The sequence below is a fragment of the Carassius gibelio genome, chromosome B5 (genome assembly GCF_023724105.1).
Source record: "Carassius gibelio isolate Cgi1373 ecotype wild population from Czech Republic chromosome B5, carGib1.2-hapl.c, whole genome shotgun sequence".
Classification (NCBI taxonomy): Eukaryota; Metazoa; Chordata; class Actinopteri; order Cypriniformes; family Cyprinidae; genus Carassius; species Carassius gibelio.
Genome location: NC_068400.1, coordinates 21,301,163 through 21,328,335, shown reverse-complemented (window position 1 = coordinate 21,328,335; position 27,173 = coordinate 21,301,163). Strand labels below are relative to the sequence as shown.

Here is a 27,173-nt window from a genome sequence, read left to right as displayed (position 1 = left end):
CTAAAAGAACATAGCAATTATCATGATGAGATGACCACGAGGACTCACTCTCTAACTTTATTATGTGGCGCTCTTTCCTGGAATAAAGAACAGCACCCTTAGCTCATAAGCGGTGACTTGTGGGACACTAAAGATGGCGTCTATACCTCCCTGCTGACCCAACAATCAAGTCTTAAGAGCTGGAGGACCTCTTGTGGAGCAGCCACCTCCTCTGGATAAAGTGGACTGGACTTTTGTATCTTGTGTGAGAGCAGCAGTATTCATGCTTGGATAAATGGGACGTAAGCGATAAAGGAAGATTGTTCTCTATTTTCTACTGTTCTTCATTGTTTTTCTTCAACCATCGACCAATTTCAAGACCAAGAGTTTCATCCTTTAAACACAAGCAAAATGAATTTCTGAGTAAAAACATTCTTACACTCTGTGTGCACCATGTTGCATCCAAAATCAATAGAGCGTTGCAGGGATTACATATGTTTGTAGGCCAAAATCTGGAATTGAGTTTCCAGTTCCATCATTCTTTTGGATAATTGTCTGAAAAAAGGTCTGTGGTTAATGCAAGCTGAGGATATTATCCCAGTTTATTCTATGACATAAAATATGGTAATCCAAACGTCTCTTTTGTCCAGGAAACCAGGATGATGCTTACTTCCGGGTTGGCCTACAAAAATATATCATCACAAGCTGTTGGAACAGGCATGATGCTGCATGAATTAAATGATTACTTCACTTCCAGAATAAACATTTCCTGATAATTTACTCACCCCCATGTTATGCAAGATGTTCATGAGTTTTCTTTATTCAGTCGAAAAGAAATGAAAGTTTTTGAGGAAAACATTCAAGGATTTCTAGGTGAGCCAAGGGGTTGAAGGTTTAAGAGGGCTCTACATGATCTCAGCCGGGTCTTATCTAGTGAAACCATCAATCAGTTTCTGAAAAAAACAAAAACAAATGTATGTACTTTTTAACCACAAATGCTCTGCGATTGGAAAGGTCATGCATGGTTAGTTCTTGGTCTGTGTACTTCAGTTTAACAAGGTAGGGCAAATACACATGTTCCAATGTGACGTGTGTATTTGCATGAAGTCGAGCTAGAGCAAGATGAGCATTTGTGAACACAAATTTTTGTATTTGTTATTTTTTTAATGAAAATGTTTCACTAGACAAGACACGTCTTCCTTGGCTGGGATTGTTTAGAGCCCTTTGAAGCTGCAGTGAAACGGCAAGTTGGACCTTCAACCCAATGGCCACCATTGAAGTCAACTATATGGAGAAAAATCCTGAAATGATTTCCTCAGAAACCTTACTTTCTTTTCGACTGAGGAAAGATAGACATGAACATCTTGGATGACACTGGGGTGAGTAAATTATCAGGAATTTTTTGTTCTGCAAGTGATCTAATCCTTTAATGCACTGATTTAAATGTGACCATTATGTAAAAATGGTTTTACTAAAGAATTCATTCTGCTTGTTTCTCAAATTAGGCTTAATGTCCTTTTTAGACCACAAAAATGTATATATTATAAATATGTTTAGCGATAGATCCTACTTGTGACCTTATTTGTTCTAGCTGTGCTTTTCTAAGCTCTGTTCAGAAAATATTTTAGATTTCCGGTTTTGGCATAATGCTGCAGAAAGCTTATTTAGTTTTTTTATTTTTTATTCTATGAACAAAAAAAGTCGATTTTGTTTTATATGTACAGAACAATTAGTCGTCTCCTGATTTTCCGGTAAACCCCAATGGACCAAATAATAAATGTAAGTTCAGTTTCAAAGGCAGTTAATTAAAAACCCCACATTAAGACACTGAGAATAACAACTTTGAAGGCTTCATAAACACAGCCCTTCACGATATTAAGGAACCCCATCCAACTTGGATAAACGTATAAACATGACCCCGGGATTCAGTCAGTTATACTTAGCTGACACTTAATAGTGTGTGTACGGTCCAACTCAAACTACTGCAGAGCTCATGTACTGTTTGTAAATAGTCGTAGGGAAGGAAATTGTAGCTCTTTGTGTTTTGACTGCTGAGGGGAATTGCAGCTCCCTCTGTTTCTGCCTCAACTGCAGTGCCTGCGGAAATGTGTCTTCATTTCACATCAATGCTAGTTACACTGAAACCTTTGTGCTGTCTTGTTTGTTTTGCGCATGTCTTTGTATTTGGTGAAGGGAAATTTTTGTTGTTTTCAGAAATGCCATGAATAATAATACTTTTTATAAAGAGAAGCAGTGCATTTAAAAACTTAAGGCTCCTTTACATTTGTCACTTTTTCAGATTTCGAAAAGCTCATTTTTTTTTTTTTTCCATTCATGTGATTTGATCTAGTGTGAAGCTTTTTCTTGTTTAATGTTGTTGAAAGTGGCTTTGGTTATTACTTTTGTAAATTAAAGACATGACACACATGTTATCTACATCAGTGCTTGAGGACGCTGAACTGTGCCTGAACGACGCTATAACCATGATCATGCATTCTTTTAGTCTCAAGTTGTGTTATGCTTATATTCCATTGAAAAATCTAAAAAAGTAAGCTGATTTTGTCCATTCTTGTTTTCAGCTTTTCTTCTACAAGTCATGTTCACAGCCTTTGTGTTTATCGAAGTATAACAGAAACACAGGTATCTTTTTTGTAGTTTAATAAACTTTCATTGTCTAAATATTAGTGTGAGCCATTTGAGACTGTCAGAACACTGTCCAACCACTGCATACTACACTGGCACCTTTTCCCTGCCTGTCCTTGTGAGCAAATTATGTTGTAATAGCACAAATTATCATTCTCATTGTAGATTGTTCGCAAACACAGTCACGCAGTGTTTAATGTTTGATTTCACTTACAGTTGAAAATTAAGTACTTGTGGTATGCGTTTGATGCTTGCATTTTTTCTATCATATTTGGCCAAAAAATAAAAATAATCTACATTTAGTGTTTGTCTCAACTTCTTTGGAAAGCTTCACTTTTGTCACATCATTTTCAGTGCAGGTCTTTCCTCAGTTGTGTTTCCTCTGGCAGATATGGATCCAGAGGAGTGTTTTTACAGAGGCTCTGTAAAGCATCCAGTGCACTGACAACAGTATCTGCTGATACAAGATGCTTTTGTTTAAATCAAGGTTTCCATGATAACTGTTTCTGAGATGACTGCTTGCAAAGTGTACATTTAAATTCGTCATTCAGTCTCATTGAAGGTATTGCTCTTAATTATTGTGTTATTCAGAGTTTAATTATGTAGTGCCGAATATAAAATATGTATACCAGACACATAATTGTAATAATAAGATAAGAAAACTTTTGAGTCACTCTTGATTATAACGGTAATCAGAAATGTCTTAAAGACAGGACCAAAGTCATGAAATATATTTAATTCAACCTAATTTAGTTTTCAGACTCCTCTTTACTCAGTTTGGGTGGAAGAGGAAGGCTGCCCTCTACAGTTCCCTAAAATAACACACCGGGCTTGTGCGGTCTTGGACAGGGCCGTGTCCAGGATTTTATATTTGAGATGGCAAAGAGGGGGCAAGGGCAGAATGCGGGGTGTCAAATATAGATCTGTTTGTACTCCCCATATATTCTATTCCATAACACCAGTGTTGGGAGTAACTTACATGTGATGGAATGATGTAATTTAATTACAAAAAATAATTACGGTTACTTGTGTAAAAATTAACAATTACAAAGGGGGTTACATTTAAAACAAATATTTTTAACACAAACACGCACATACATTTAATTGATTTATTTCTTAATTGCATGATTTAGAGCACCAATGTTTAGTACACAGAATAAGATGCATGCTTATTCAATAACTGTTTTGTTTACTATTTGGGTTTATGCATATGCTTAAAGTGACTGTTTTTTCCTCCCCAAGGTATTGTTAGATGCCAGTGTTTCCTATCACAGCTGTGGAAAGATTAGATTTTAAAAACAGTATCGTAGCTATTTCTTGTTATGATTTGAAACCTGTATTTAACCAGAATGATCGGAATTGAATCAGAATCAGATTGAACTCAAAGTAAAAAAAAGAAAGTTAAAGCTAAAGTCTGATTTTGTGGTTGGCTGCGGTTTTAAATTAAATGATTATAATCTTAATTTTAGTGATGAAGGCCTTTGAAAGTCTGCCAATAATCAGTGTTGATACTGTAAGGTTAACCCTTCCTGCTTTAAATGTTTCAAAATGATTTAAAATATTTTATTTAACAGTTGAAAATATTTTACATTAAGAAAAGTAATCAATTGTAATCTGTTATATTACTTTAATGAAGTAACTGAAATAGTTACACTATTATTAACCTGTAAACTGTAACCTATTACATTTCCAAAGTAACCTTCTCAGCACTGCCTAGCAAGTAACCGTCACAGAAAATCTTCTGCAAATCAATGGTGAAAAATTGTCAAAGATTCATGTATTCACTTGCCCTTTCCATTCCCTTATGTATACGTTTTGTCAAAGTTCAGCACTGTTTTGTATTGAAGTATGAAGAGAAAGTTTAATTTTCTGCAAAATGTGAGTTGAGTTGTCCTCATTTTAGTGCATTAACTGTCTATAACATTAATGTCAAAGGGTGAGTGATTTATGTAGCTACTAAATATTTTGATCTCATTTAAAATTCTAAACAAAAAAACTAACTTTTTTGTTATCTTTAGAATTTAAATTTTTTGTTTTGAGCATCACAGCTAAATTAATTTCCCTGATATAAAGCCTTTTAAGGTAACAAAATATGAAAAAATTGTGGCAGATATTTAGGCCAAAGTGCGTGGGTAAAGATCAAAACTTTGTCATTATTTTACCTTTGTTATTAAAAAACTGTCACGGTTTATGAATTCACTGTCTCTCTCTCGGCTTGTTTAGTGTGCAGGTGTGTGTCTGTGGGCGTGGTCCCTGATCACTACTGATTAACAGCACCACCTGCGTCCCATTGTGTGTGTCTATTTAAGTGCAGTAACTGGTGTCTCATGTTGTCAGATAGTTGTGGTTCTTCCCTGTGTTCCGTTCTGTTCTCCTGGCTGTCTTGGATCATGGATCACTTTGTTCTTCATCGGGTCTTCTTGTTCCCTGCACTGGAATCACGAGCACCTTCACCTGGAGATACAGCACTGGATCACCGAGTATCATCACTGTTGTCCACCGAGGTCCCTGCGTCACACACCAAGTGAGCTTGTGATCGTCACCACTCTCCTCCTGTGGCTTCAGCGTCTTTGTTGTCTGTTTGTCTGACCATTTTTATATCTTGTCATTAAACCGCCTTGGAATTGCATCCTGTCTCTGAGTCATGATAGAACGATCTGACCCACATCATGGATGCAGCAGGCGCTACCAGTTTGGACGAGTTAGCCTCTCGTGGCATGGCGAGGATGGATCAACAAGAGGAAAGCATCGCCAACACAGGTTGGGTGATCCAAGCTCTTGTAGGCCAGGTGTCCGAGGCCAACAACTCCAACATCTGAGAAGCCCCGCTGCGCCACCCCCACAACCCATGCTACTGTACCATTTAGTCCCGAGCCGCCTCATCAACACGAGCCCCGTTTACCCACATCAGAGGGATACTCAGGTGAGCCCGAGTATTGCAGAGCATTCCTTACCCGTTGCTCTACATATTTCTTATTGCAGCCACAGACGTTTTGTCAGGAGAAGACCAAAGTAGCGTGTCGGGCAACTTCATCCACTCCTGCCTGGTAAAAGATCAAGTCCGGTAGTAACAAGGAGGCTACTATTGGGTGGGATCTCCGCTGAGAAAACCACCTCTATACAACTCCCGGTAAGACTAAGGTGGGCAACCCAAAAGCACAACACTAGGGCACTTCTGGGGCTGAAGGTAATTTTTTGGATATTAAACTGGCATGACAACTCCACATCCCCTCACTCACAAGACTTCCGTTAATGCGCTAAATGGACAGCAACTTCCTTTCCTTTCTCATACTACCGGACCTATTACCCTCATCACCTCTGGCAATCACTCCAAGAACATTACATTCCTCCTCCTGGACTCACCACTGGCACCCGTAGTTCTTGGTCACCCCTGACTCACTCTCCACAATCCCAGTATCAATTGGATACACAATTCCGTGTCTGCTTGGAGCGTCCCTTGTCATAAGTCTTGTCTTGTGTCTGCTTGTTTGTCTGTGCCTGTATCTGTGTTCCAGGAAAAGGCAGTGAATTTGTCTACCATGCCCGAGGAGTACCAGAACCTGAGGGTAGTGTTCAGTAAGTCCCGGGGTGCTTCTCTACCTCCGCATCGTCCTTACGACTGTGCCATAGATTTAGTACCAGGTAAGACTCTGCCTAAGGGCAAATTATATTCACTTTCTGTTCAAGAGAGGGAGGCTATGTGACGTTTGTGCACCAGAGAAGCACAAGGAGAGGGAGAGATCCAATTGCAGGTAAATTTTATTAACAAAAGAGGGTAATCCAAAATAAACAGTCCAAGGAAACAAACAAAACAAAAGATGGAACCGGAAGGAACAGAACGGGAACTCGGTGGACGAGAACGCAAGGGTAAGTCTCGGGAGACGAGAACATTGGTAGCACGAAGGGTAAGGACTTCATACAAACAACAGGGAAAGACAGGTATTTATAAGGAGACTAATGAGAAAAGATTGCCTGCACCTGGTGCGATTAACTGGAGTGCAATTACTGTGAAGACAGGACCAGACTAGTGGAATTATAGTGCCTATGGTGAAGTCTCTAAGGAGAAGTGAGCTCACTAGTGGACACCCAGGAAAACAGAGACTGACAGTGTGACAGGCTATGGATACATTTTTCTGATTCTTTGGTATCCAAGTTCATTCGTCTTTCCTCATCTTCGGCAGGGATGGGGTTCTTTTTTGTTGGGAAAAAGGATGGATCTCTGCAACCGTGTATCGATTACCGGGGGCTGAACAACATCACGGTAAAGTATACTTATCCTTTGCCGTTGATGTCTTCAGCCGTTGAATGGTTACAGGGAGCATCAATTTTCACAAATTGGATTTACGTAATGCTCATCGTTTGGTCCGCATAAGGGAGGACGATGAATGGAAGACTGCGTTTAATACCCCTAGGGGGGCACTTTGAATACTTGGTCATGCCCTTCGGGATGTCCAACTCCCCAGCGGCCTTCCAAGCACTCGTTAATGACGTGCTGAGAGATATGTTTGACCAGTTCATATATGTTTACCTGGATGACATATTGATTTTTTCATCTTCTCTACAGGGTCATGTTCAGCACGTCAGACGAGTGCTTCAGAGGTTGCTAGAGAATGGGCTTTTTGTCAAAGCGGAGAAATGCGTTTTTCATGCACAGTCTGTTCCTTTCCTAGGGTACATTGTCTCATCTGAGGGAGTGCGTATGGATCCTGACAAGGTTAGGGCTGTGGTAGATTGGCCAAGTCCAGATTCCCGGAAGGCCCTAGAGAGGTTTCTGGGGTTCACCAATTTCTATATGCTTTTTATTCGCAACTACAGCCAACTAGCTGCACTTCTGACTGCCTTGACCTCCTCCAGAACTACGTTCAGGTGGTCCAATACAGCTGAGGCTGTATTTGCCAAACTTAGTCACTTCGTTTCGGCTCCCATCCTAGTTGCCCCTGATCCATCTTGTCGGTTCGTGGTAGAGGTCGATGCCAGAGGGGTATTGGCCCGATGTCATTTAGTTGGGCTATTGTTCCAGCATAACATGTCATGCAGGGGTTAATCGCACCACCTTTTTGGTAAAGCAACGATTCTGGTGGCCATTAATGACTCACGACGTCCGCAGTTTTGTTTTGGCTTGCTCAGTTTGTGCCACTGGTAAGACTTCCAACCGACCTCCAGATGGGTTACTTCAACCGCCATCAGTCCCTTCGAGCCCCTGGTCCCACATCGCTCTAGATTTGATTACCGCCCTCCCGCCCTCCCAGGGCAAGACAGTCATTTTGACCATCATGGACCGGTTCTCGAAGGCGGCTCATTTTATTCCCTTGCCTAAATTACCCTCTGCCAAGGAGACAGCGGTAACTGTTGTAGATCATGTCTTTCGTTTACATGGCCTCCCGACAGATGTGGTTTTCTGAGACTGCCTTTCTTTTGTTTCTGGAGTAAATGAGTGTAGTACATTAGTATTTGTTGGAAATATGTGTGTATCATTTGTATTCGGTGGAAAATAAGTCTGTATTATGTGTACTACAGCTCCGGGTACAGTCTCTGAAAACAAACATCCTCTTCCTGAGAACAATAAAGAATGAATCTCAATCTGAATCTGAATTTTAGATGAAGGCAAAGGTAATATTTGATTACTTCAAAATACAAAGAAACTTTCGTTATAACTTTTCTGTTTCTAAGCATTTTATTGACAATATTTCAGTTTCATTGAGTGTGAGTGATCCGTTAGTGTCTGTATGTGTGTGCTTGCAGTAGCTACAATCCAGAACTAGTTCAGAATGGCTAGTCACAGCATTAATTGTGCTATAGTGATTGAGCGGTAATGGAGCACTCTGATCTTCAGTCCAAATCACGCTGTTCAGCTCTCAATGCACTTCGATCCCATACGCTGCTTTGGGGTGGCAACTGGGGTGGCAAAGCTCATCCACCCTGGTGGACACGCCACTCTTGGATCAGGCTTTATTTGTACAAACAGGACTCACACATTATCGACTTGAACTCAGTGAGACGTGCGTGCATGTGGGTCACCTAGTAGCCTACTTTTTAAACTCTTTTTAACTTTTTTGTTTGTGTGTGTGTGTGTGTGTGTGTGTGTGTGTGTGTGTGTGACCACTGATTAAGTTGTCTAATTGAAAACTTTAAAATTCTTCCGGTTTTTACTGACTTAATTCTTAAAACTTTACAATATTGTTTTTCTTCTCTTTTTTTATTTTGTTTCTCATTGCTGTTATTTTTTACTGTGTATTTAATTTTGACCGTTAATGATAGATAGATAGATAGATAGATAGATAGATAGATAGATAGATAGATAGATAGATAGATAGATAGATAGATAGATAGATAGATAGATAGATAGATAGATAGATATATAGATTATAGAATATTTGCCTTGGGTTAAATATGTTTCATGATTTTGGTGATATTTTTCAGACATTACTTTTATAAACGAGTGGCTCAGGTTTACCATGTCATTATAAAAATTATGTGTGTGGTCTATTTCTTTCTTATTCAGCACTATACAGAATTAAACACAAAATAACAGTATTTAAGAACAATATATTCAGTGAGTAAAAAAGACAGTCTTGAATTTTAGAAAAGCCAATACAAAATACCTAAGAACATGGCAAAATGGCAGTTAATATGATTTATGTCTTTAAAAATGTTATGGTTATAATTTCACCATGTTTAATATTACATTTGTTGTATATGAGAGCAGCAGGGAACAATCTTTCTATGTTTACAATCGTGAGTTTATATATATATATATATATATATATATATATATATATATATATATATAGTACAATTTTATTATGTATCCCTCTGAACACTGAGCATAATAAATGTTCATTTATGAGGGCAGAGCACATATCTGAAAAAACGACCTGTAATGCACATGTATTGTTTTATCAATCATTATAAACCATTGGATCTTCTTGGATGAACTTGAAAAGTGACAGCATCTAGATGTTTTTATTTACATTATACAACCAAAATATATGTTTAAAAGATTGAAAATGACAAGTTATTTCTTCCAGGTCTCTGTTGGGAGGTAATAACCTTGCTCTGTCCCAGATTATAGCTAAGCTGTGTGTGGGTTAATGCTGGGGCTCAGGTACCTGGCCGCCCCCCATCCTAAGGACACTCTTCAAGGGTAGCCCATAGAGGGAGGATGCTGGGAACATCTGCTCTGATTGTGGTCTTTAAGTCGGGCATTGAGGTACCAAAAAACATGCTTGCTTAAAAAGATAAATAAAAAAATAATAAGTTGACTTAGACTCTGAAAATAAAGTTTTGTCTGTTTGTTTATTTTTTAACCTTGAAGTATGAGATGAGTAAAGTTTGAGAACAAACTTTGAGGTTGACTAAAACCTAGCCTGAACATTAGATGTTACTTGCATGATTAGCATATTGCTAGCATGTTTTAGCATGATTAGTGTTGATAGCATGTTGGTGGGATGTTTCTAGCATGATTAGCATGTTTCTATCATGATTAGTATGTTGGTACCATGTATAAACATGATTAGCATGTTGGTAACATGCCTCTTGCATGGCTAACATGTTGTTAGCATCCTAGAAAAGATATAGCACACCAAGCCAGACTAGTCTTAAGGTCTGACACAAGTTTGGTGGTTGTACCTTTAAAGCTAGGAGGAGTTAGTGTTGAAATTTTAGCTCAGAAGAAGAAGAAGAAGAAAGAAGCTTAAATATTAGATCAAATCACCCCATTGTTTAGTGTGGAATTTAGCCGGGGGTATATTGGGACTGAAGAGTCTAATCTCATAAGAAGCTCAAGCCGCTTGAGGCCGGTAGAGAAGAGGAAGTGAGCGATCAGAAGCATTGTAGTTTTACACTGTGATTGTGTCTGTCATATCATATTTTATTTCATGATTTCAGTTTTATTTTCACTTTAACCCTGATACAGACAGAAAATTGAAATATTTTCTGCACAACTGTGAATGTCTTAATAATATTTCGTCTTTCAGTGCAGAGATGCCTTTGATGATTGTGGAGACGAGCTGCAGTCTGATTGGCTGGCTCTCTCTGTATGTGCTGCTGTGTCACTGGAACAGGGAAAGAGATTGTGAGTGGAACTGCAGGCTGGTAACTTTGATCCACGGCATCCTGATCGTCTGTGTGACAGCCTACATTAGCTTCCTTGCTGGGCCGTGGCCTTTCACACACCCAGGTAAGTTGCCCTGGAAGGGTTTAGTCAAGTCAAGTCACCTTTATTAATGTAGCGCTTTATACAATACTGATTGTGTCAAAGCAGTTTTACAGTGTCAACAGGAAAATAGTTTGTCAATAATACAAGCGGACAAAAAGAGTCATTTTCCAGATAAAGTTGTAACCATCTGACATATGGAATAATATTTAGAAAAATGAAACATTTTATTTAAAAATGTAACATTTTACTGAAACTTTTAAACAAAACAGTAAAAAAGTGTACTCAACCTAATTTGTTGAGTATCACACTGAAAACGAGATCATGCATCTCAAGGGGTTTATCCCAAGTAATACATTTGTTTGCATGTTTGATAATGCTTCATATACTGTGATAAAGGAATACGGTTTTCAGTTTTATTCAGAGGCCCACACTGCATAAACATATGCAATTTGTTGCAGCTACTGTTAGTTATGGCCAAAAAAAAAAAAAAAAAGAGAGAGAAAAAAACCTCACACTGAGCAGCACTGTAATCATCAGTTTTTCAAATATGTCCATAATTCTGGATTTGCATGAAACGTATATCATCAGATATCATCTCCAAACACATGACAGTAAGTTATTTTTGAAAGAAAGAATTTTGATTTGGTGAAGCATTGCAAAGATATACAGTAAGTTAACTAATTGGCAAAGCAATACCCATTTTTACGAGTTGACCTATATCTGCTGCATTTACAGTAATTGTCCAAGTTTAACAAAACTTGACACACAAAGACAACTGGACATTCTGTGGATGCACAAGAAGTTTTTTAAACTCTGCCATGGAGAGCTACAACTGAAAAACCACTTAAAGGGATATTTCACCCAAAAATGAAAGTCATGTTGTTCCAGGGGGGAAGGGTTTCATATTTTTTTTGAAGCACCCCTGGGCGCTGCCATTGGCTAGCGGACCCCCACCTGCTGTTAGCATTCCATTGACTCCTATTCATTTTGGCGTCACTTTGACAGCGAATAACTTTACATCTGAGGCATTTAAAGACTCAATTTCTCCATTAATTATTTCTAAAGAAACACAAAAACTTATAAAAGGCTCCATTACCTTGTATCTTACATTATGGTCCCATAGAAGTAGTTTTGGTAAAAATAGGCTAACGATTGCATCATAACCTGCGACTATCTATCGCACAGTAGAGACATTACCGAATGGACAGGAGGAGAAGCTCGCAGACAATCTTTTACTGTCTATGCGCCAATCGGGGGGACAGAGAGGCAAAAAGTCAAGGGAGATAATTAATCAGAATACTTACCAAAATTTGCTCTTGTTCACGCTCGCCTTCTCTGCAAGATTCGGTGGGTGATTCAGATTTCTCTTGGCACAGTGATTGGAAGACTTAATATTGTCAGACAGGTTGCTCACGTGACATCTACGTCATGAAGCTCAGTTTGAGTCTGCGCAGTACGCTCGACCCCCAGGAGGTGCGTGCTTCGAATTGACTTCACTTGTCTCCGTTGAATCCAGTGGGGTCGCTGTGTCCATTTCTTTTACTGTCTATGTGTCGTTCCAAACCCGCAAGACCATGTTTTATCTTCAGAACACACTAATTAAATAAATAAAAAATTTTTTTTTATAAAAATCTAAGCACTTCCTGACTTCACTTCCCGTTCATAGACAGTAATGCAACTATCATGTTCAAGGCCCAAAGGTGATAAAATAGTCCATGAGACATCAGTGCTTCAATCGTAATGTTATGAAGCTATGAAAATACGTTTTGTGTGCAAAGAAAACAACTTTATTCAACAATTTTACAGTGGTATATGAATTGATATATTCATATACCACCGTAAAACTAAATTGTGTACTGAATTTTGTGAAAATCGGTCACAAGGTGGCGCTATAATACTCATATTTCCCCTTTTAGCTAATAACTCAGCAACCAGGTATAATAAAATCAAAATTCTTCTTATTTTTTTTTATCCTGCATTCTCAGTTTAAGTCCATACAAAATAAATTTAATGAAATGCACAAAAACAGTTTATTTGTACAATTATGGTGCACTGGTTATACTAAATGTATTATAATTATTATAAAAAAATGTTAATTGTCATATAAATTCTTACAAAAATGTATCACAAATTTTCCTCACAAAATTATAAAAAACATAAAAAGTATAAAACAATATATAAAACAATATATAAATAACTATGATTTACACATCCCCAAGCAATCAATACGATCAGACGCAGGTATTGCTGCTTCAAGTCATTCAAGACTGATTTTTAAATATTCAAAATATAGGGTCCCGTTTACTGAAACAAGTTTAGCATCAAGAATTAATTGGATGTGATTTTTGAACTCTCTTCCTCCTGTTTCCAGGCACTGAAAACACATCTCTCCAGATCCTGGCTCTTGTTCTCAGTTTAGGTTACTTCCTCTTTGACATGGCTTGGTGTGTGTATTTCCACACTGAGGGTCCAGTGATGCTGGCCCACCACACGATGAGCATCCTCGGGTTGGTGCTGGCACTAGGGCTGGGCGAGTCGGGCATCGAGACCTGCGCTGTCCTCTTCGGCAGCGAGATCACCAACCCGCTCCTGCAGGCCCGCTGGTTCCTCAAGCGCATGGGCCGCTATGACAGTTTAGCCGGAGATGTGGTGGACCTGCTCTTCATTCTTCTGTTTGCCTCTGTGAGGATTGGTGTGGGGAGTAGACTGCTTTATTGTGAATTAGCCTCTCCGAAGCCATTGCTTATAGTGAAAGTTGGTGGGATGGCTATTTACACTCTCTCCTGGATCTTCATGATAGACATTGCACGTTTCGCCTGCAAGAAAACTCGCACCAAATACAGACGATGGAAGGAACACAAGCTGGATGAAGCTAATGGACATGCTGTTAAAGTGAAATAGGCCTTTCTGTGCATTAGGACCGGGAAAAGTGGCATGATGTACACACACACACACACACACACACACACACACACACACACACATATATATATATATATATATATATATATGCATACACAAAAGGTGAAACATCTAAAAAAAAATGAAAAAATATAAATCCAATATAGCGACTTCTACCATTTCTCAAGTTTGTCATATTCAATTTCCAAAGCATTTCAGGCTTAATATATTATTTATTTCCACTGCATATTAAGATTTTATTGACTTTCACAAATTTATCCAAAACAAATTAAGATATTATTCATTTTCCACAACTTTTTCAAAACATATTAAAGTTTTATTCATTTTCAAAACAATTTACATAACATATTAAGATTTTATACATTTTCATAACTTTCGCGTTACATATTAAAACTTTAATTTTCATATTTTTACAATTTATTAAGATTGTATTACTTTTCATGACTTTTCTATGAAATATTAAGATGTGGTTAATTTTCAATGACTTTTCAAATTTCCACTTTTTCCATGACGTTAATATTTTATACATTTTCATGACTCTGAAGGCCTGGAAAACTGGAACACCAAAATGTGTATATTTATGAATCATGTGATGCACACCAAACCAAAGTGCTCAAAAACATAAGTACACATTGACATGAAAGTGCAGAACAGAGAACAGAGCAGTACAGTGGCATTACACTCATGGTGCAGATCTTCTAATGCTTCTAAACCTGTCAATGATAGGTGTCCTTATATAATGAAATTATCTGTTGCTGCAGAAGACAGCAGTCTTTCCTCAGCAGACAGAAAGTAGCTTCAGTGATATTTGGAAACTAAATACAATGCTGCTAAATACAATGAGTTCTTCTAAATGTGTAGGCTACGTTTACTTAAAGCAAAAGCTTTTGTTAGAAAACTTTAAAGAAGAATGTGGTGCCATGCAGATCTTTTAGACAGTATGCTGCATTGAGTCCATATGAATAAAGCCTTTTTTGTACAAACAAAAAAGATACATTTGAGGATTCAGATGAAAGTTTTTGTTTTTAATGACCTGCTTATTTGTTTTGTCTGATTATTAAAAGAAATGTGCTACACAAGAAATATTTTGTCAAAATATTCTCTGGGCCTACAACTTGTGACGGGTTTATCATCTCACATCTGCAAGTATTTTTTACAGTAGCATATATACAGTGCAGTACAATATCAGCTATATTTTTTATTGTGAAATGAATACCTCTTTAATTATCTCTGTTGACATAATTCATTTTAATTAGAGATTATTGCTAAATGTTGCTGGGTTCACAAACACTGAAAATATGATTTTCACCCATGCTTTGAACTCTTCTGAACACTGCTCGTTTTTATAGTTGGTTTGGCACTGCGGAAGCACCAGTAGGAATTAACCGCTAGGTGGCGCAAAATATTTAAATATGCTCATTCTGATAACTATTGACAAATAAATCACAGCTTTATTGTATCAGTCTGTCGTTCATTCCAGAATATGTTTGTTTTCTGTATTTCTTTTTTTCGTAGTTTATCCTAATTTGATCTTATCAGTCGATTATAAGTGATATTTAAATATTGATCTGCTTCTTCATCAGAATGTGTCTTTTTTGTTTTTTGTTTACTCATTGCAAATTCTGGCTAATAATTGAGTGAGTAATGCTCCTTGACTGCCTACTAGTTGTCAGTACTTTACCAATGACGACTAGTATGCTAGTCTTCAACACTTGGGAGGCGATAGTACTGTTTGCGGAGGGATACGCCAAAAAGTGGTGAAGCGTCACAGGCGTAGGAATCCGGGATGTGATTTCACTGAAACTCGGGAATTATCAGGATTTTTGTGATTTCTTCTTAATCGTTTTTAATCTTCGTACAGCGCCAGACTGACACATGTGACAACGCGCACGTCTGTGTTTCCTTTATCTGCGCTTGTATATAAACGGGATCCTTGGTGTAGGGATTTTGTTGGAAAAAGAACGGCTAAAAACTACTGAATTTCGGAAAACATGGAGACAAGAAGGGAAGGACCCGACTAAACCAAAGTTTCCAAACAAATTATTCCAAGGACAGAGGGATTCCGTTCGCGAGAGGAAAATATGTGTTGCACATCCGTCAAGTTTGGATTGTATTTTATTGCCGCTTTGAAACGAAGCTGTTTTGAGTAGAATTCCTGAACTGGGAACTAACGTTATGCCCCGCTGCCCCTAGAGCAAACATCAAACGATTTTTAAAGTTTTCACCCGATTTTGCGGTGAAAAATATGGGAATTCTACAAGTTGAACTAGGTAGGGAAGGAATTACAATGAAAGGTTGAACCAAGCGGATGCTTTAATCCATCCGTTGAGAGAATTCCCATTTGGAGTGGCCAGGATACATTCTTCTGAGGGAAAAAGTCCATTCGGCGTGTTAGGGGCCTAAAAAGGATGTATATTTAGTTCCCAGACTAACTTTGGCACTACCAGTTCAATTGATGGTGTGGTCTGTAATGCAAACTGACGTTTATGCAGCAGTGAAAATCCCGCGTTTGAGATTAGGTTGAGTTTAGGAATGCCGAGTTGGAAGTATTTCAGTGAGGGGAATGATAGAAAACAGTCGCGATTTACAAAGTAGAGCTTTTCGCGAAGAGCTTTTGGACTGACGCGAAATGCAGCCGGACAGTCTCGTTCATTCGTAAGGCAACACATTAACAGAAGATTGTTTCTCTTGCTTTACTTCCAGCCGTGCTTTGGGATTGACAAAGGCGACTGTATCCAGACAGAGGCGAAGGGGAAGCCTGTCGGTCTGTGTGGTGGCATTTTGGCTGGGAAAATGATGAAGCGTCTCAGACAACAGAAAGTGTTTTTCTCCATTGATCATCTATGTGTTTGCGTTTAGCATCGATTTCCTTTGTTAACTCTTGTGTTGTGTAGCGCTACAGTCAAATGACACAGACTACTCAGACCAACGCAGACAAACCGTGGGAATATCAAACATAAGCGTGTCTGTTTCTGTTCTGTTCGGTTCAAGAGGAGACTTTACCATTCACATCAAGACGGAACTGTCAAAATTGAAAAGTGCCACCCCACCCGGCTGTTGTTGTTTTGTGTTAGGGTTACACAAGGTGTTTTACCATGGTAAAATGCTAACTGGATAAGAGCTGAAGAAAATCAAGAAAGGAAAGCCCAATGAGCGGCACACAGTCCACGCTTGCTGAGAGGTAAACGATGACATATCATATTTACATGGTTGTGTTTATGATCATGATCGTGACCTGACTTAGGTTTATGACTCTGTTTATATATATCCAAAACACTGTATGTTTGAGATAAATCTGCCACGCTTAAACAAAATATATGTTATACAATTGTCAAATGATGGTTGGACATGTACCATAGTAATCCCACGGTATTCTCGGGATACTAAGTAAAACCTTTGGAATAGCCTATGAAAAAATTGTCATTCCCTATCATATATCAAAATACCATAGTAATAACATGCTTCACCATGGTACAGCTGTCATAGTACTTTTTTTATTTTTATACAGGTGTTGTCTTTAAGAGCTCAAATATTTTCAGAAATGTACTATATGGTACTACCAGGGTTTTGGTACTCCATTGAAATACTTTGTAGTACATTGTAAATACAATTTTACAAGTTTGTTATAGTATTAATAATTTGGTATGACTGTACCATGTCTGTCTGGTCTTTTATGTGTAGCTTATATGTGCAGTCAAACCTGTTTCCAACAAATTAGTCGGGTTGATAAGAAAACTGACAGGTGACCTTATGACCTTGCAGCACAAATGTACTTGTGTATCTTTCAGATAAACTCAGTGTATGTGAATATTTTTCTAAGCAGACACACTTTGAAGGGCGCTGGTTTTGTGTGACTGTGATTTGTGTTTTGGCGATGCATTAGTCACTCAGAAGCCGGAGGACTGACTGATGTGTGTTGACTGCGTGCGCACACCTGCGAGCACACAGCTTGTGACAGGAAGTGCTTCAGATGTGCGGTCACTCCAGGTATCTCGCTGTGTTCTGCTAATGCTGCTCTGAAGAGCACAGCTGGCATTGATGTCAGACTCTCTTGTTGTGGTTTTCCACCTCTTGAGTTGTTACCTGTATTACTCAACCAGGCGCACACATTTCAAAGAACAAGACACAGAAGCATGCTGGGTAAGCTAATGTGTCATCATCTGTGTGCAGAGTTGTGCCTTAATGCATGTGGTGACACTTGGTTTTCACACCAACTCTTTTAAATTATATTCTTCATGCAAACTGCGTGAATATATAAGAGGTTTGCAGCAGGGCTGAAGCTCTCTCAGTTTAGTGTCAGAATCTGAGCAGGGTATAGCTGGTTTTTAAGTTGATGTTCTGTGATAGTGATCAGGAAAGACAGGTTATCTCCTTCAAAGGCAAGAACAGGCCACCTGCTCCCAGGTGGACGTCACCGTCTGCTGTCAGTGATTATCAGATGGACATTTGTTTGTGTTATTTGAGACCTATTTATTTTGAAAAGGAAAGTTCGGATAAGCATCAGTGTTTCATGTGTAAAGATTCTTATGGTAATCTGTATTTATGGACATTGCTACTGAACCTTTGTATTTTATCTGTGCAAATTTGCGATAGTTTTATACATTAAACTGGCTGCACAGAAATTCAACAATGGATAAAAAAAAAAAAAGTAATTAAGTTTCATGAATTGATTCAGATTTGTAATATTATGAAAGATTTGGAAAGAAAATTACCTGCCAGTTGGTCAGTAGCCTTAATAGAAACTGCAAATGCATTGCTGATGTAAATCACTTGAGTGAATCAGGCCGAATTACTGTGAACTAGAGAAAACAATTGTTGCGACCTGAGCATATTTAGCAATAAATGTACCATTGCAAGTTTATTTAGACTACCTACATATTTTTGCTCCAAACCGCCATGTGATGACACATACAAAATCATGATGTGCCATCATGTTTTTAGTGATGATCCAAAGAATGAAGTTTGGAGTAAAGGCTGCACAAAAATTCAGCTTTACAAAACATTTCACAATATTACTACAGTAGTTAACTGTATTTTTGCTTTAATGAATGCGGTCTTGGTGGGCATAAAACACTACTTTATATTGGTAAATAAGAATTATTTATGGCATAAATTATTAAGACAAGTTTGAATTCCAATTATTTTGGTTAGAACTTCAGTCAAAGTGTAAATCTGGGTCAGTAACACACCTTAAAACATTTAAATGGTGGTGTTGGTGTGTAAATTCATAATATATGACTAAACCTACTTGATGGATTGACAGTGCGTTAGATGATGCATCATGGCATTCATTTGCTGCAGTGGTATAGTGATTTCCTCCACTGCGCAGCTAGAGGTTTGGCAGTGAGTTCAGAGAGCATGTTGGCATTTTTGGTGGAGAATTATTCTTCAGGCTGCTCTTGTTTTAAATTGTGTACTGGCTTCTCCAGTCTCTTCTCTGTTGCCTCACCAAAGCAAAGCTCCACTCAGCTCTCGTCATTTGTCTGAATGACTGTCTGTCTGGCACTAGCAAGTGAGTCAGCCTTTTCTCCTGGAAATCTTTTGTACGTCACCACTTTAATTTCAAAGCTGCACAAAAGTGTTTTATGCTTTTTTTTTTTTTAAATCGTGCAGGTGTGAGAAAGAAACTCAAGATATGAATCTATTTTTTTCATAGTAACCCAAGGGCTGTGTCCGAAACTTAAGGCTGTGGCCATGATGACTAAATAGGTGGATTTCTTTTGTAAATCACCTAAGAAAGAAACTAGGTTCAGACACCATAGCGTCATGTTTAATGATCTAGAACAAATGAAAGAAGAAATGACTCATCATAAAAAAAGTAAAAAAAACCCCGTCCTCATGGCGTTGTATCAAGAAATATCTGCGTCCACACAAAACCAGTGAAACCGACTGAAAACGATGTAGTATAAATGCCAGATCAGTATGTGGCGCTGTAATTTTGCTGCAGCGATACACAAAAAATGAAGAAGACTTGGCGCATGCGCATAAACCTTGCACGCTGTATACAAACCGTTGTTGTTGTTGCTCTTACGTGATGTAGAGGTGTCTGACTAGGGTTGACACATGGGGTGATGACATCATCTTTTCAGAAAATCTACGGATGGCCATCCACACGAAAACGCAAAGACTGCATTTTCAGATTTATTCACCCTGGGACTTTGTTTAAAAAAAAAAATAGCGGCTACACCTTCTGAAAATGCTGGCGAAATGTGAACGGCCCCTAATTCATAATAAACTGAGCATCTATTTGGTTTAAAATCGTTTTTGTTTTGTTTAAAATGGAGATCGCGATTACATATATAAGACAACTACACAGAATAACATGTTCCATTCTATTTAAAAAAAAAAAATACTCATTTGAATCATTAATTCAAACACATTTCAAATGAATTAATTCAGTCTCATTCATGAATGAGCTGTTTAATTAATGGATGAATCACCATTTTTTTTAAGGAATTTCTTGAGACTTCTTGAATAAACGATTAAATTAAAAAAAAAAATTAAGTCGATCTTTGCCACCTGCTGGAGTAATGTAATCAACACAATCTTTATTTGAAGAGACTCCGCTTTAGCCATTTTATTGTTTATCACTTAAAACTGGCAAGAATAAATGGAAGACATATTTATTCTTCAAGTATTTGCCCCCCCCAAAAAAAAAAAAATTTTTAATCGTAAACAAGAATCCATAAGAAACGGTATCGCTAAAATTGAAACAATACCCAACCCTACTTAAACATGCTCATTGTATTTTATGTAGAAAAAATTCAATTACAAATCAAGTACTTTATTTCAGTGGCTACTTTTCAGGTTTATTGTTTTCTTAAATTATTTAAATGTGTTGACAGTCATTTTGTGATGACCTGATTATATTTGTCTTATGTCAGCAAGGAATGCATCATCAAGGCTGTGTTGTAGATGTTGATGAAATTTTTACCCTCGCACAGTTAACCATATACAGTACACCCATCCATATTAAGTTACATTAAAACTTGTAACATTTGATATCATCACTGTCATTTTTATGGTGTAAATTGAGGTAGCAAAAGCAGTATTGGCTCTAAATATCGGCTCAAGAAAATCGGCAGCCTGTATCAGTCATTGGCTAAGGCTGATGAAAAAAAAAAATCGGTATCAGCATCGACACGCGCACAAAAAAATCCATATCAGTCGATCCCTAATAAAAACTGTTTTTTGCTATATATGCATAATATTGTTGTCGGTACTGTAACATCAACTAACTACAAGTCATTGCATAGCTCATCTTGAGTCCTCATAACCATCCAGGACTGTGATGTTTTCTGAAATGTCCACTAACATTTGCTAAACGGAAACCAAAAATGTGTGTGTTCTTACTTGTAGTAGTGGATTCATTTAGCTTGTAACAAAGTATCATAGCACTGGACGAAGGCTGTGCCATACAGCTTGCTCTTTGTCACAGCATTTCGCTGATCTGTGGCCTTTTTTTTTTTTTTTTTTACCCCGAGGCCCTCTCGGGAAGTGGTGACATCACTAATAAACAATGTCTGGCAACTGGGCCAGGCCACAAGCTCTTCCTGACCGAGCTGCCGGCCACCAGCAGTGCATCATGGGAAGAAATGGAGCTGCTTTGTTGCTTTATTTATGATGATGACAGCCATTCTTTATGTTAAAAATTACAGTTAGTCGTTGTAACTTTTATTTTTAGCATTTTCTTTGATCAATAATTTATTCATTTCTGTATGTAAATCTGTATCCATATACATATACTTAAAAAATATACTTTTTTATCATTAATTATTAGCAGTACTTTAAGCATGTAAAAGAAGTCCAAGATGGATGTTTAGGTTATTAAAGTATTGAGGCTGGTTAAAATGCTCTTTCTGTGAAGCTCTATAATGGATTCATTCATTTATAAATAACCTCTGGTCTGAACAGGCCAATAAAATTCCTACATTAATCAAGTTAGAAGTGTCAACCTACAAGTACTCTAAACACCGCAGCCCACCGTATTTCATTATTTAAAAAAGCAGTGAAGCACAGGCCACCTCCATGCAGCCATTAACAAACACGTTTAGTTAAAGAGAGAATAGCACGCTTGCTTGTGGTTAAGCACAACGATATGGTGTAATTTTTTTTTTCCCCTTAAGATACAAACATGTTCTTTAGACTTCACCTTAAATATCTTTTATTGGAGATCAAGTCTAACAACAGAACAAGCTGAAGTGTTTGTTCACAAATTCCTTGGTCTATGTTGATGTGAATGTATTAGGAAATTGCAGCCTCAATAAGTGCATCGTACACTGATGTACTGTATAACGTCATGTAACATGTTTTATAAACTTATAACAGGTTTTAACTAAACAACAGTGTTTACAGGTAAAGTAACTAATTATTTGCATATATTGGCACATTTAAACTAGGGATGGGCATTTTCTGCAAATATCACATTTGAATATTTGAGCTAAAAAAAACGAATATTCGAATATTTGTTTATTTAAATTAATTTTTATGAGACAGACGTTATTTTTCAGCAACATTTATTGTTTCCATAATATTTGAACAAGCTTACACACAATAAGCTTGAACATTACACATTGTGTTTTGTAGCTGAAAACCTTTAACAGTGCGTGCAAACAAACAAAAGTACAGATTAAAATAAAAAAAACTAAACAAAAAGTGAACAAAGAAAAAACGTAAAGCAGCCTGCAGCAATTAGGCTATTGTAGAACGTAGCCTACACTTAACTTTGAAACTTTGAAGCTGTCAGCAAATCTTTTTTGCTTTTTTTTTCTATTGTTTTACATGTTCTTGTAAAGAAATACGGGCATGTAAACATGATCGAGGGAAAGTCGGCTCCTTAGTCTGTTAACAGTAAGGCTGGCCGTGGAGAAAACGCGCTCTGACAGCACAGACGTTGGCGGGACTCACAAATAACGGTGTACTAAGCGAAAACGTTTTGTGAAGCGCTTCGTGTTTTCGTTTCACCACTGAATGGGATCCTCATCTGGTGGAATACATGGCTCCAGTAAGAACTGTTCCCACTCGTCTCAGCTGGACTCTCTGTAATCATCGCTGAAGAACTGGCTCAGACTTTTCCGACGAGTGGGCATGGCATCCTCTTCATCGTTGATGACGGCGGCTGCATCCGCACCACTCGCATCAAGGAAAATGTTCTGATAATGTAAAAAAAAAAAAGTTTTTTATTTTCTTACTTCTCTCATGTTTTCATCGAGTTACCAGAGATGTTTGTGCCGAGGGTCTAGGGCAGACGCGAGAAGAGTAGTTTTCACTGCATTCTCCAAGTTAGCGGTGTTTATTCGTTGCTTGAGAGATGGCGCAACAATGTTCTTGAATTCGGTCACTTTCTGTGATTCTCCACGGAATATTTGAAGATGTATGCAATGATGTATGCATACATCTTCAAATATGCCGTGGAGAATCATAGAAAGTGACCGAATTAGGTTTTATTATGGCGTTTTTTTTCTTTTTTTTTTATGGCATGCAAAAATATAGCGAAATTCGAGTATCATTTTTATTTATTGAATTATTAGAGCAGAACAAATATTCGAATGTTCGACTATCCGTGCACACCCCTAATTTAAAACTCATATACTTTTTTTATTTTCACTTCACAGCATTCAGCTTAACATTAGATCAAAGCAGGAAAAACTATTTATAAAATAATAATTTAACATTTTAAAGTTTTATTTTTAATTTACATTTTCGAAATTAATTTGAGAATACTTGAAACAGATTGGAAAACTTTTACAAATATAATAGTGATAACTGGTAGAAAATAAAATGCATATGTTGATTGACACTAAAACTAACTGATTATGAAATCTTACCAGGCATATTGTACTTGCAAATGACTTTTTGTTAACAATAAAGCAAAAGTCTTGTCAGATGAAGGTCCTGTACAGGACCTGCAGGAACATGATCTTCACAAACCTGAATCTGACCCAGCATTTTAACTCTTGGCTGTCTGTCGTGATCTTTATTGGATTAGTTGTCACCAACACAACATTTTGGACAAATGGTTGGAGGGGAGCCATGCTTTGCTATGATTCTGAGAGATCAGACCCTCAGCACATGACACAGGATTGTGGGAAAGATACCATCAGGTACATCCTGCTACGATGACAGATGCTCACTCATACAAAGTTACATTGACACTAATCTTGCAGGTCTGCTGGTACATAGTGTCTGACGAATCATTGTTAGACTCACATTCATGTGATGATTTACTACCAACCAGTTGTAAATGACATGGGGCCTATTTGATATGAATCGGATTGATTCTATGTAGGGTTATAGATGTAAATCAGCAGAGAATGGAGATGATGTATGGAGCAGGGCCAGCTGCCAAGCTTTTCCCAGCTAGGCTGGTTTTGTTGATGGAAGGCAGGCTTTGCTTTGTTTGGTCAGCTGATGGTCGGCAGCTCTAGTCAGCATTTTATGTGCCACTCTCATTGGCTGCACAAAAAATGTGCGCGCGCGTATTTCTGTTTGTCTGTGAGAGATTGAGAAGTTCTTGAAAAATAGATATGCTGAATATTGCCGTAATGGTGATCTCTTAAACGACATGAGATCATCTCTCTCAATTTTCTTTCTCAGAAACAGATGTTTTCTAGTCTTCTTTTATATAAGCTTTTAATTGCAGTTTTGATGGCAAGGAATCTCATTTGTTCAAAGATGATAGTCATTTATGTTTTTCAAATGTTGTTTTAAACATTATTATTGCTTTATTATAGTAGTCAATCAGAAACATTAACTATACCATTATCATAAATTGGACCTACCATCCACTCAGAATTGAATACTAGTGTACGCTTCATACTTTCTACTTTTTTGTAAAGTATTTTTTGTGTTTTTTGAATCACCACCCCACAGCTAGTTTTATTGGTCAACTCAATCACACAGCAGGCAATAAGCACTGTTAATATCATAACCGGTGAAATCTTTCGAATCGTCTGTGGGGCAGGGCTTGGACTGAACTGGTTTGAGGAAAAAAATGAAAATAGTATGTGAACAAAAAAAATGCATTATACTACAAACTAGGGCTGCACGTTTTCAAGTTTTTCATTAACCGTTAACCGAGGCCCTTAGCGGTTAATAATCGGTTAACCATAGTGTGCGCCAGGGTTTCCGTTGTCCGGTAATTTCCAGACATTGGCAAAAAAAAAAAAAAAAAGTCCGACAAAATTTAATCTCTCCGGTCAAATTGTCCTATTAAAACTACCTAATAATCCCGCCCACTAACACAATCTGAATTTGAGAATAAGCCTAAAATGTATAAAGCAAATATACACCGACCTTTGGCTATGTTATAAAGGAACAGGCTCTAGTAATGGTTATGTAACTTTCCGTGTTTAGGCGAAGGTAACAAGCAGGCTCCGCGGCCGCCTCGCTAAGGCTATGACTATGATATGTTTGACAGGTACAATATTTGAAAATCGATAATTATTCTTTTTAATTACATTTATATCTGAATTTATGTCAACCTATAGACTTTCAAATATCAAAATGTCATGAATTAATATGTATTTGTGTACAAAATGACATATAAACATATTTTCCTATTATATTTTGCCTGGAAACGCTTCCAACAAGGCGTCGGTTCTATTTCTAGCATGCACGCGTCGAGCTGCGCCTGAGCCGCGCGTCTCACGCAGGCAGTCGGCAAGCTCTAATCTGTTAACATGGGAGCCGAATTAAAAACAGACACGCCATGCAGCTGAGATGCTTTCGCTCATCGCCACGCATCCAGTGTGTCCTGACCGGCCTAATGATGCCCGGGTGTTGGCTGTTGAGATTACAACAACGAGGTTGTACTTGAAGTATATCTAAGCACTGTATTGCAATACTTGCATTTTGCCCCGTCACTCTCAATTTTAAAGTGCTCCAACGCTGTACTTTTTTTTGCCCGCTTCATATTAGAAAAATGACGACTTCTTGTGGACATTACAAATGTCTGGGAGCGCTCTGGCGGTCTCTGGTGGTGCAAAAATGTATTACAACTAAATTCAATGCACGCCATTGACGTCACTTAACCGAGCAAAATGTTTCACTCGGTTACGCAATTTTTAACGGTTAATCGGTTAACCGGTTAACCATGGACACCCCTACTACAAACATTTTAAACCGTAACATGCTACCAGTTTTCATCAGTTATTTGGCTTTTGTAATCCAATTTTTGACAATTGATCAAATACTGAGTCAGGTCATGAGAGGTTAATCTTTGTGCATTGTGTTTTGGGATACAAAATTATGTAATGCTCCAAAAAATAAAAATAAATCTATACATTAATGTACTATTACAATATTAATAATGTTTTACAGCAGTGAACGGGAGGCGATAGAATGAACTGTTAGTAATGAGGACCCCATTCGGGATCACATAAACATAGACCTGCACTCTTGAACATTTCACCTACACTAAATACAAATGACATGAGAAAGGATGAGTCATGTATGAGCAGTTCCACATGGTAATTTTGGCCCATTTAATGAAATACCCCCTCTTTAGTGTGTCTGACATGCCTCAGCTTGCGGAGTAGATAGAAAGCTGTACTAATCGTGAGCCAGACACTGCAGAAGAAGAGTTCGCTCACAAATGCGCTTTATTGTTCATTTCAAACTCACTGAAAGAGTTTAGTATAATTTGGGCAGAATTTTTTGCATTTTTATCATATGCTAATGTGATGTGTTAATGAAGAAGAGCGGGAGGGGTTAGGCTTGAGTACAACAGGAAGTGACACAATATCATGGCTTTAAAAATTGTGGTGATTTAAACTAGACTATTAAACAGGGATTTCTTACAAATGTCGCTCCACTGAGTATGTATGTATGATCAGAAGAAGTCTTTTTGTGACAGAACAGAACTGCACTGTTGAAAGGGATATGTGCACTTTCTGATATACTCACTAGATTTAATAGCAATTTGTTTGTAATGCAAAAACATTCTTTTGAAATTAGTTTTCATTTAGATGAAAACGGAAACCTCAGTTTTTGGTAATTGTATTAATGTAGTTATTGGCTAATTGAACTAGGGTTTCAGCTTCAGGTGATAAATTAAACTAGTCATAGGGCCCGTCCACACGGAGACACATTAAACTGTATACGCAAAACGTTTGTATCATATCAGTGTTTTGGGAGTCTGAAAATGCAATTTTTTTTTAAAATCAGGTCCTAGAGTGGGAAAATCTGATAACAAAACCCTTACTTATGTTTTCGTGTTTACAGCTAATGCGTATATTTTGTGAAACGAGGACGTCTTCACCCCACGTCTGACCCTGGTATATGGATACGTAACAGCAACAACAACATGAACAAACAATAAATGAATGACTATTTTTATTAACTAACATTAACACAGATAAATAGTGTAATAATTGTATTATTCCATGTTCATCATCTTGTTTTTGTGTTGGGTTTGTATACAGCGTGCAAGGTTTATTTCCATGCTCCAAGTCTTCTCTGTTTTTAGTGT

The 27,173-nt window shown here is 37.7% G+C and overlaps 3 protein-coding genes across 8 annotated transcripts in view; all 3 read left to right on the top strand.

Moving 5' to 3' along the window:
• LOC127958641 (cell surface glycoprotein MUC18-like) overlaps positions 1-2,924 on the top strand; it is a 53,229-nt gene extending 50,305 nt beyond the window's left edge. For all 4 annotated transcript variants that reach the window (XM_052557555.1, XM_052557553.1, XM_052557554.1 and 1 more), the window contains exon 16: positions 89-2,924. In XM_052557555.1, the coding sequence (XP_052413515.1) occupies positions 89-109 (21 nt within the window). In that variant the 3' untranslated portion in view covers positions 110-2,924. The remainder of the gene's footprint in view (positions 1-88) is intronic.
• Positions 2,925-10,443: 7,519 nt separating this feature from the next.
• On the top strand, positions 10,444-14,009 carry LOC127958640 (TLC domain-containing protein 5-like). The gene is made up of 2 exons (XM_052557551.1): positions 10,444-10,801; positions 13,152-14,009. Exons 1-2 carry the CDS (start codon positions 10,606-10,608, stop codon positions 13,679-13,681), a joined length of 726 nt encoding a protein of 241 aa, XP_052413511.1. The 5' UTR covers positions 10,444-10,605; the 3' UTR covers positions 13,682-14,009.
• A 1,397-nt stretch (positions 14,010-15,406) lies between these two features.
• The window catches only part of LOC127958637 (rho guanine nucleotide exchange factor 12-like), a 77,863-nt gene continuing 66,096 nt past the window's right edge, over positions 15,407-27,173 (top strand). For 2 of the 3 annotated variants that reach the window (XM_052557548.1, XM_052557547.1), the window contains exon 1: positions 15,425-16,883. In XM_052557548.1, coding sequence (XP_052413508.1) covers positions 16,852-16,883 — 32 coding nt within the window. In that variant the 5' untranslated portion in view covers positions 15,425-16,851. Of the gene's footprint in view, positions 16,884-27,173 lie in introns of all 3 variants that reach the window. The other variant, XM_052557546.1, reaches the window with a different exon arrangement.

Bases quoted from the DNA above. Each gene is read 5' to 3' on its own strand.
- LOC127958640 (XM_052557551.1), top strand. From the start codon at position 10,606: ATGCCTTTGATGATTGTGGAGACGAGCTGCAGTCTGATTGGCTGGCTC. The intron at 10,802-13,151 runs GTAAGTTGCCCT...TCCTGTTTCCAG, and splicing joins GTGGCCTTTCACACACCCAG to GCACTGAAAACACATCTCTC.